General features: G+C 41.3%; 1 protein-coding gene across 2 annotated transcripts in view; it reads left to right on the top strand.

The window, feature by feature from the left end:
- The window catches only part of LOC128380482 (E3 ubiquitin-protein ligase UHRF2-like), a 29414-nt gene extending 19606 nt beyond the window's left edge, over positions 1–9808 (top strand). For both annotated transcript variants that reach the window (XM_053340310.1, XM_053340311.1), the window contains exons 4-16: positions 1505–1723; positions 1863–1972; positions 2085–2271; positions 2969–3092; positions 4949–5056; positions 5279–5383; positions 5492–5598; positions 5875–6037; positions 6346–6483; positions 6660–6894; positions 7155–7303; positions 7489–7587; positions 7694–9808. In XM_053340310.1, coding sequence (XP_053196285.1) covers positions 1505–1723; positions 1863–1972; positions 2085–2271; positions 2969–3092; positions 4949–5056; positions 5279–5383; positions 5492–5598; positions 5875–6037; positions 6346–6483; positions 6660–6894; positions 7155–7303; positions 7489–7587; positions 7694–7840 — 1891 coding nt within the window. In that variant the 3' untranslated portion in view covers positions 7841–9808. The remainder of the gene's footprint in view (positions 1–1504; positions 1724–1862; positions 1973–2084; positions 2272–2968; positions 3093–4948; positions 5057–5278; positions 5384–5491; positions 5599–5874; positions 6038–6345; positions 6484–6659; positions 6895–7154; positions 7304–7488; positions 7588–7693) is intronic.
- The last annotated feature ends 603 nt before the right edge of the window (positions 9809–10411 follow it).

Here is a 10411-nt window from a genome sequence, read left to right on the forward strand (position 1 = left end):
TTGTTCCCATTTTCTTTTGGCAGAGGAGGCACCTTTTAAATTGTACAGAGGGTGCTGGTGGTTTATGGACACTTGATATTCTAAAAAAACAAAGCCTTTTATAGCATCAGAGAACATCAAGTTTGTTTCTGTTTCATGAAACGTTGAAGTGAAGTTCTTTTGAAGACATTTTATTCACCCTAATCCTGTAATCACTACATGTTTATCTTGCCTTTTAGTCATTTTAGTCACCTCGTCTTTCCTCACCCAACTCCTGTTGAGTGGGGCAGTTTGTGCAGCGGTTTCCAGAAATTGTGCTCAGGATGTAGATGACTCAAGCCTGATCATACCTCAGTCTGTCTCTTCTGGTTGAGTCATGTCAGGCCTGAATTTTTCTTGGCGTCTGAAACGTGCCTTTGGTCAGAGAGCACAAGCAGTATTATACAGTGAATATAATGATGCTGCTATGGAAGCAAGATTCTATTTGTTCTGTTCTTTCTTGCTTCCAATGCCTCCAGTTGGGGGCTTAGTCCTGTCTATATGTTAGTCATACATAATATCTTGGAAATGGCAAGTACAATTTTGGTCCAGTGTTTTTCTGAAGGCAGCAAGGTTGCCATATTCAGTTATTTTCCGTGTAGATTAATGGGGAGAGGTGGAAGGAGGCCACAGTAGTAAAAATCCTTCATCGTTATTTGCTCCAAAGTCCTAGTCAAACAGTTTTACTGAGTCTTGTGGTATGTAGATGCAAATGATGAATCTGCAGTATGTCAATTAGTTTTGTTTTGTAGAAGAAAGTTAATGTTTAATGGATACATTTTTCTATTAGGAATCCTTATAGACTGTGTCAGAGCTGCTGTATAAAAGAAAATCTTATCTAATCTGAGGAATATGCCGTGTAGACATAGTGTGTTAACGTAGTCCAGTCTGAAATGCAATCCACTAGTTTATTGGTATTTTTGGCTTAATTTCACTTTTGGTCAAGTTTGTATAACTAAAAGCCTGTTTTGTTCATAAACAAACCTGTGTTTGAACTTTGTAGCATATCAAATTGGTGAAGAAAAAAATAACAATTTTGTTTTCTAAACTGATGACGAACATCTTTCAGGGGCCTGAAATCACGCTTGAATAAACTAATAATTCATTTGAACTGTAGGTCATACTACTATCATGCTGTGGCTCTGGTCAGAACTTCATCTGGTCTCAACATTTAGACATGCTGTGCAAAAATCAACTTGTATTAAAGATAGTTTTGCCCGCCTGTGCTCGTGAGGGCTACTGTTGACTGATTTTCCTGCACAGAAAGCCTGTATGTATTACTTATTAATGGAGAAGTGTCTCACTTTCTGCATTGAGCTGTGAAATAGTTTGTGAAGAGTTGCTTTTTGCTCGTGTGAATATTGCAAAGTTTCATGTGGATGAACGTTTTTTTTCGGAGTAGATTAGACATAATGTAAAAAATCAGGCTGACTTCACACCTAAAAGCCCTTTTCCTCTCTCCCTGCCACACCTCTTCTTATCCCAGCTACCCAGAGAATGGTGTAGTGGAAATGAGACCGGTGGATGTGCGGCCTCGTGCCAGGACCCTGCTGTTATGGGACCAGCTAAAGGTTGGCATGCAGGTGATGGTCAACTACAACATGGAGACCCCAGAGGAGAGAGGTTTCTGGTTCGACGCTGAGGTTCAGGCCCTCAATCAAACTACGCGCACCAACAAAGAGCTCCGAGTCAAGATTCTCCTGGGGTGAGGATCTTCCCCCTAGGTGGAAAGAGGACGGTGGGACTCTTTTCTCTTTGGCTTCCTATTATTGTCTTTTCATCTCCGGCTCTCGCTTCCTATCTCCCCCCTTTTTTTGTGTCCATGTCTCTCGCCCTCCCTGCAGGGGTCCTGGAGACGTGATTGGCGATTGCAAAGTTCAGTTTCTGGATGAAATCTACCAGGTGGAGAAACCAGGAACTTGTCCACTCTCGGCTGCAGATGGACAATTTAAACGTATGCGGTAGAGCCTATATTGCTTTTAGTACAACCACACCATAATATCTTAACGTATCTGTTTATGTGTGTTCATGCATCTATGAACTTTTCCTCCCTCCCCTGAATCCAGGGAAGAGTGGGCCTGAGTGTAAGCACTGCAAGGCCGACCCGGACGCCGAGTGTCGCTTCTGCTCCTGCTGCGTGTGCGGCGGGAAGCAGGATGCTCACATGCAGCTGCTGTGCGATGAATGCAACATGGCGTTCCACATCTACTGCCTCAACCCGCCGCTTGCCAGCATCCCAGATGACGAGGACTGGTGAGAGACTGGAGCTCGGCAATTAGCTCCAAGATCTGGCACTGCACAGTCAATTTAAGAGGGATGATTAATAGTGTTTAGTAAGAGCTGAAGTGCATTTAAGATGTAATTAAGTGTTAAAATCAATATGAAATAATGACATAATGCAGTCGCAGGTGTTCGGTTATCTAATGTAGTGGCTTTGAGTGTCTCTGCTAAACAGAAATGTTAGTGTTTTGGCAGTTATAGAGAGGAAGATCCCCACCCTCTGTTTCTATTTCTGACATGTGTTGCTTTTGGAAGGTGAAATGGCAAAAAGCTAAAGACAGCATTTCTTAACCAACTTCCTGGTACACATTCAATGTAAAAGTCAGTGCAGCATTTCTCTTTAAGGTATTTATTAACTGATGTCAGTGTCTTTGCCTTTTGGGTATTTGGGGGAAATGTTGCTCCTTAATTATATTTTACAGTGATTTGTGTTTGCCAGAAACTGGCCAATAAATCTTTTGTTGTTGAATCTCCACCAAGGAAATTGATTGTCAAAATAAGCTGATCCAAACACTGAAGTTATGTAAAGCTTAGATAAAATCGTATTTTTAGATGGAGATTACATCAAATTTAATTACACTGATTGTCAACAGCTGGATTTTAGATGTTCAGAACTGCCTCTGTTTAATCTGGAGCGCTGTTACACACACAAGGTCCTTTTGTTCTGCAGGTACTGTCCCACCTGTAAGAATGACACCAGTGAGGTTGTCAAGGCAGGAGAAAAACTCAAAGCCAGCAAGAAGAAGGCTAAGATGCCATCGGCAACAACTGAGAGTCAAAGGGACTGGGGAAAGGTGAGACCCAAAAGAATCACACACACACACCAGGTGACTCTGTACAACTGAAAGAAAACGTGCAGAGCAAGCCTGAGGGGAAGACCTGTGGTTCCTCTTGAAAGTGCCTGGCAGGAGCAGATGCTGTGTGGAAAAATATGAAACAGTAGTTTGAGTGTCAGAAGTTTTTCTGCAACATTAAGTTTTCCAGATTGTTTTCTGCTTCAGTCTCTTGAACTGGGCACACGTGGGCTCAAGTGGCGTGCACATGCTCAGTACAGGAGATCCAATCAACTTTACACTTATTGCAAGAAATCAATTCTAAAAGAACAATAATCAAATTTCTGAGAATAGGATATTGGTGTTTTTGAATTTTACATTTTCCTTTTTGTCTGTCTGCTCCTCTTGAATTGAATTTTTGAGTGTGTAAAACTTCTTGAATTCAAAATAGTCCAAAAAGTGACCTTAAAAGAAGAAGAAGTTGACCTATATGGAGCAGAATTGTTTTCATTTTTAAGTTTAAACCTTGAGTTTGCCTGTTTTATGGTTATTTTTTTTAAAAATCTCCAAGGCCTTAAAGTAAAAATGACCAGAAAGGTTACGCTTTTATCATAGTATAGCCATCGTGATACAAATGGAGTACAATAGACACTAAAACCTGCTGTAAAACTTTATTTATACAGAGGTTTGTAACATAAGATTGTTACTGTGGAAACGTTTGGGCGTTATTCATGCCTCACTGGCATTTTACTCCATTAACTTAGTGTAAACTGGTTTGTGCTTGTGTATCAGTTAAAGTATGCGTTTAATATTTTGTGTAGGTAATTGTCCTCTTCCAGTTTTGTGTTTCCACTTGATTGAAGATAAATGGTTGTGTGTGTTTCATAGAAGCTCATTCAGAGATTGTCTCAGCATGCCACAAATTATTCTCTCAAATCAGATGATCAGATCAGACGTCTTTGATCCGTCAGCAATTCTTAATATTTACCCAACTTTAAAACAGGCTTCTGGAGTTGATTAATAGTGTGGTTTGAGTTATATAATGTCTGAAAATCCTTAAATGTTTTACTGATTATGTAGCTCTTCTCATATAATCACTACCTGAATACCTTCTGCACCTCCTCCTTCAATTTTCATGGTTTTACAGAGCACAAACCAGAAAATTACATTGGCAAAAACTAGAAATATCTCATTTTAGCTCCTGATGCAGAAAATGAGACCGAAGCAGACAGCTGACAAGTATTTAAATTTGTTTTTTTGGGGGGGGGGTTTTAAGCATCTGTTTTAAGCATACTGTTAAATATTTTTCCCCAAATCTCCTAAGAGTCCTTTTTTTTTAATGGCAACACTTGGAGATATTGTGTGGGCTCCTTTCCATCCTGGGCTCGCTGTCTCCCTGACGCTGCGCTCCGTGGTGTAATGTGAACAATGCCATTAAGCATGACTTAGCCACTTTCCTGGAACTGCCAACGGAAAACAACTCCTTTCTTTACCAGAATGCTCCCTTTCTCTGCGGACTAATTGAAAACAGCCTGGCTTGTGTGTTTGGGCACATTTAAGTGCTGTGAGTCACACAGCGTTTATACTTGACTTTCACATTATCGCAATTTTATAACCCTCAATATAAAATGCTCGTCTTTGCGAAAAGTTGCTTTTGTACTCTCACTTTTTATACGCTCTGTAAATGGAATGCTCATAATTTCTGAAAGTATATCATTCTTTGTCCATAAATATTCACTGAAAGCTTTTGCCAGATTTGACCCACAAATCAGCAGCCCTTGCTCCTGAGTACTACTTTTCCACTCATGCGGACATTAGATGGTATTTTTGTGCATGTACCTTTATATTCTTTGCCATCTTTCTCGATGTAATTGCAGGGTATGGCCTGTGTGGGGCGTACCAAGGAGTGCACAATTGTTCCTTCAAACCACTACGGACCCATACCTGGTATTCCTGTTGGAACCACATGGAAATTCAGAGTTCAGGTTAGCTGTGCATCACATAGTTTTATATAGATATAGTCTATTGATTAAAATTGTTAGAAAATCGAGCAGTTGTCTAAGTCTCATTATGTCTTATTCTCAAATACTGACAATATCATTTCAGTATGAATTATATTTTCATATATTTATATCTTTCTCTTCCATCCTCCTCCACACATTATGAATATGTTCTCTGCATCTCTGTTTCTTTCTTTGTGCTTTCAGGTGAGCGAGGCAGGTGTTCACAGGCCACATGTCGGTGGTATCCACGGGCGCAGTAACGATGGCTCCTATTCTCTGGTGTTGGCTGGGGGCTTTGAGGATGAAGTGGTGGGCTATTTCGTATTATTTACAAGATGTTTATTCTCATAAGTGGTTTACTGACAGTAGTGGCAATTTTTCTCAATCATGTTATTACATTACCGTGAACTGCTGTAGGACAGGGGAGATGAGTTCACCTACACAGGCAGCGGGGGCCGTGACCTCTCAGGAAACAAACGGATCGGAGAGCACTGTTTTGACCAGACCCTTACCCACATGAACAGGTATAACCTTCCATCTATGTAGGTTTTATCCAAGAGTTGTATGTTGTTTCCAAATTTGTGTTATCTGATGTGTTAATCTGTGTTAATTTAGTCAGGTTCTGGTGGTTAAACTTTGCATAGTTGTGGTCTTTTTCAAATAACAAGCTCAAGTGATTAACTTCCTTAACAGCAAACAATCATTGATTATTCATTAACATCTCAAATCCTCAGTCAGACTTGATTAACATCATCTTGTCTCGTCTATAATTCTCTTCCTGGGCTCCTCGACTCCCACAGGGCTCTGGCTTTAAACTGCGATGCGCCCCTGAACGACAAGGACGGGGCAGAGTCCAGGAACTGGCGGGCGGGAAAACCGGTGAGAGTGGTGCGCAGCTCCAAAGGCCGACGCATCAGCAAATATGCTCCTGAGGAGGGCAACCGCTACGATGGTATCTACAAGGTACAGACATGTTTTGCCTTAGGATGTAAAATAAGATCAACTCACTACTCAAGATAAATAAAAATGATATAAATTATGCAATTATGGAACAGAACTGTGAGAACTAGCACTCTCATATAACCTACCTGTTACTTGACCTCCTGGCTTAATATGACCTACATTGGAAACTAATTGTAACAATAATTTGATTCTTTACCTCATAGACCAGGCAGGACTAGTAGTTTGATACTTTGATCATAGGGACTTGAGATTTGACTTGGTCCTGGTCCTGAAGATGTATACATTTTTTGTTTTGTGGGGAAATTTAGGTGGTAAAATACTGGCCAGAGATAGGAAAGTGTGGTTATCTGGTGTGGCGGTACCTGCTGAGACGGGATGATCTGGAGCCAGCGCCATGGACACCTGAAGGGCTGGACAGGATAAAAAAACTGGACCTTGGTGTTCAGGTTAGACTGCTAGTGTGCCTTATATTCATACACACTAACATATCTTGCTTTGTTTGTTTGTTCCCATCAGTTTACATTATTTTGCACATGTATGCCTCAAGTTTTCAGAAGTGGAAGCAAACTACTTCCCTTCTCCAAATAAGCGGCCTTGTTGGTGATTTTGTGTTTACCCGTAGTACCCACCCGGCTACTTGGCAGCCATGGCTAACAAGACTAAGAAAGAGGCCAACGCCAGACCCGGTCGCAGCGGTCGGGGTAAGCACCATCCCGGGAGGGGGAGGCCGCGGAGACAACGCAAGATCAAGGAGAAAGAGGAGAATGATGAGGAAGAGGAGGAGGAGCAGCCGATGGCCGGCGTGGAAGAGGAGGAGCCTGAAAGTAATGGAGAGCAGAAGACAACCGCAGATAGTGGTGGGTGCTTTAAGAGATGAAGCTCAAAGCAGGTCAGACATCGTCTTTAGGGGTGTTGTGAGAAGAGGACAGGTGAGACCAGAGTGAGCAGTGGAACTGCTTCTAAGATAGTGTGTAAATATTCAATATTTGTCATCGAATTTTCCCAGGGCACGCACCACTGTGAGACGAGTTTGCTTAACAGCTTACTTTTAATTTTCCTCTTTTACTCCAATAGTAATTGTTTTTGGTTTAAAGTCTTATTTGTGTTTCTTACCCAGAATCGTCACCGGTGGCAGAGCCTCCCTCAAAACGGTTGAAGATAGAAGAGACCTTCCAGCTGTCAGAGCAGCAGCAGCAGTTAATCCGAGAGGACACAGCCAACAAGAAACTCTGGGACGAAGCCATGGGACACCTTGCAGAGGGACCAGTATGCATCTCAGTACACCCCAACACCATAATACATCACAGAATCCTCAACACTTGTGTTCACAAAGCAACTCATTGAACGTCTGTGTTTTTTAAATCTGTTTTCACAGTTTTAACATGTATTTTCCTTCTTTCACTCTACCCTGTCTGCATTCCTTTCATGTTTCTGTCTGTGCACATATGAAGAATTTCCTGCGCAAGATGGAGCAGATCTTCATGTGCGTGTGCTGCCAGGAGCTGGCCTTCCAACCCATCACCACCGTCTGCACACACAATGTTTGCAAGGTATCTAGTGCCCACTGGAGTGCCTGTATTTGTAACCACAGCAAAAAAACAACTTTTCTTTCTATCTGTGTATGAATTTCTCCTGCTGCTCCCCCTCCCTCCTCAGACTTGTCTTCAGCGGTCGTTCCGAGCGAAGGTGTACACCTGCCCCGCCTGCCGTCACGACCTGGGCAAAGACTACATCATGACCCAAAACAAGACGCTCCAGATGCTGCTCGACCAGTTCTTTCCCGGCTACAGCAAGGGCCGATGAGGTCGAAATCCCATTTCTACGTAGAATACATACACGCACATAAGCATCCATTCTGTGCACCCATGTATACCGTCAAGTACCTAGAGCTCCACTTTAAAACGCATCACGCACACATACTGTACTTACCCACGGGCAAATGTATATTGCATATACAGCCATTTATGTATACAATCATTCATACACAAACAACCTCAGTAGGAACTGACCTCATCTGTTGAACTTGGACTGTCTCCATTAACGTCACCAGCCTGAAATTCAAACGAGGACGTTTTTTTTTTTGTTTATTTTTTACCTCCCCCACGAACGCACAAAAGACACACAGAAGGAGCTTTGACTCATATGCCCACAAGCAATCTCAAGATATTAGCTAATGTTTTAATTTGCTCCTCCACCTTGTTGACCACTGGTACCGTAAAATTGCTACAATGCAGCCCAGATGTCCCCTCTGGTCATGAAATCAGCCATTAGATTCCTGCCAACCTGTAAGCATTTTGTGTACCATGTGTACAGTTTTACACCAAAATCCTCAGCTGAACTGCTTCATATTTGTTCAGTGTTTAAAAACGGTGCTAGGTTAATACAGTCATTTAGGCTCAGCAGGACTGGCAGTTTCACAAGGTTACTAAAGACAAATGGAAGAGACAATGTCCCGCACAAAAAATTAAGAAAGTCAAGAATTCCATTTATATATGAAAAGAAGCACACACTGTTTATGCCTTTGAAGCACTTTATCAATGACATGTGCAGCAGACTTATTTTGTAGTTTAACCAGGAGCACCTGGTAGCATCCTGCTAGCTGCTCGTGTCACTTGGAATAATACCATCGCTATGCCTCAAGCTAATAAGAATAGCAAATGTCTCGTCGGTGGTAACTTAACATTAAATTGGCAGCTGTGCCCAGTTTGTTTGGAGCTTCAGAAGATTTCTGGCCACAATAGAGCAGCACATATGTAGTGAACACAACAGTCATCAACAGGCAAAAACTCTTAACTTGGATTTTATGTAGAGTTAAAAAAAAAAGGCAGTCATTTAGTCATTTTGACCCTCATAAACATACCAAAGACATGAGGCAGGGCAGAGGCAAAAAATCTTCAGGAATCTGCTTTTAAAAAAACTAATTTCTGGTGAGGGATCATGACTAGGAATAAAATGCAATACGTACTTGTAAAGTATCAAACAGCCAAATAAAAAAAAGGGCACTTTTCATTTCTACTTCAAAGCAGCTATACAGAAATACACACAACAAACAAGCAAGCACCAGTGAATCTGTCTCATAAGCGCTGTGGAAACGTCTAACATTATTGAAATGATTTGTCAAACATTGTTAATCTTCACATGTACTCTCTCATTCATGGTTCCACTTTGTCAGTCAGATTTCATGGACTGAACTGGTAACGATGTGATGAAAATGAAAGAGTTATGTGCTGCACCCTGAAAAGCTTGAAAAAGCATGAGGCGCGCCGCTTGCATCCACTTTTCAATGACGCTTGGAAGGGCACACTGTGGCTGTCCATGGTGTTACCAGGCAACTAAAACCAATCCGTACTTCACACAAAGATGGTTAGCATATATCGTGCTCAGCGGATATTCATCTGCTGTTGTTGTGTCTGTTAGATTCAGTGTTATGTTCTGTGAGATCTGCTTCTCCTTTGTTTTAGGATTGCACGGCAATGATCGGCAATGAGATATTTGTTATCACATTACATCCATGAATTGGAGTTATATCTGTCTCAGTGTGCCATGGTGGAGCCTGAAGGAAAAGGCTACTGATTTTCATTCCCTGACAAAGCTTCTTAATGAACACAATGGCTGTGTGGATGGATACACACCATCAGAGGCTCAGGGACACTGCCTCAGAACACAGTATACAAGCTAGATGTAAACATACTGACTCCATAGGACAAGAAAACAGGAGATGAACAAAAGTTTACAGTAAAAGCACTGGCAGTCACAAATGATACCCAAAGTTGGTATCCAATGTCCGGTCAGATAAATTGTGAAATTTATAATTTTATACTATTTTAGTTTGGCAAAGTTTTTGTATGGCTGCTTCTGTTTAGATGACATTTAAACATTTGAACACTGACTTTGTTAAATAAGTTAAAAACATGAAAACAGTACCCAGTGCTACATGCCAGAAGTGAGAACTTTAGAATATTGTGAGAGATTCTTCCAACAGTGCATATGTGAGAATTCATTGGTGCATTAGGATGTAACACATTGGAGTAGTTTCAACAGGTTTTCATGTTGAATTACATTTATACATGAAAGATAACATAACTGTGAATATAGAGTGGCAAAATGCATTTTTTTTGCAAGGTTAAGGTTTAATGACGTCCTACTACTACTTTAACACTGGGCCTGGGTTAATCATTTAATGTACATGCCCCCTGTTAGCCAATGAAAGGTCATTAGATGATCAGTGTCAGCAACCTCCCCTGATTTCATCACCACATACACACATTGAGTGTGTATATCAAGCAAAGAGAGTCATGCCAGGAAAGAGCAGACTTAACAGAAAAAGAACTCAATCGGGAAAGACGAAGATTTTTTTGGAAGTTACTGATAATC

This window comes from Scomber japonicus, chromosome 19 (assembly GCF_027409825.1).
Source record: "Scomber japonicus isolate fScoJap1 chromosome 19, fScoJap1.pri, whole genome shotgun sequence".
In the NCBI taxonomy this organism is placed as follows: Eukaryota; Metazoa; Chordata; class Actinopteri; order Scombriformes; family Scombridae; genus Scomber; species Scomber japonicus.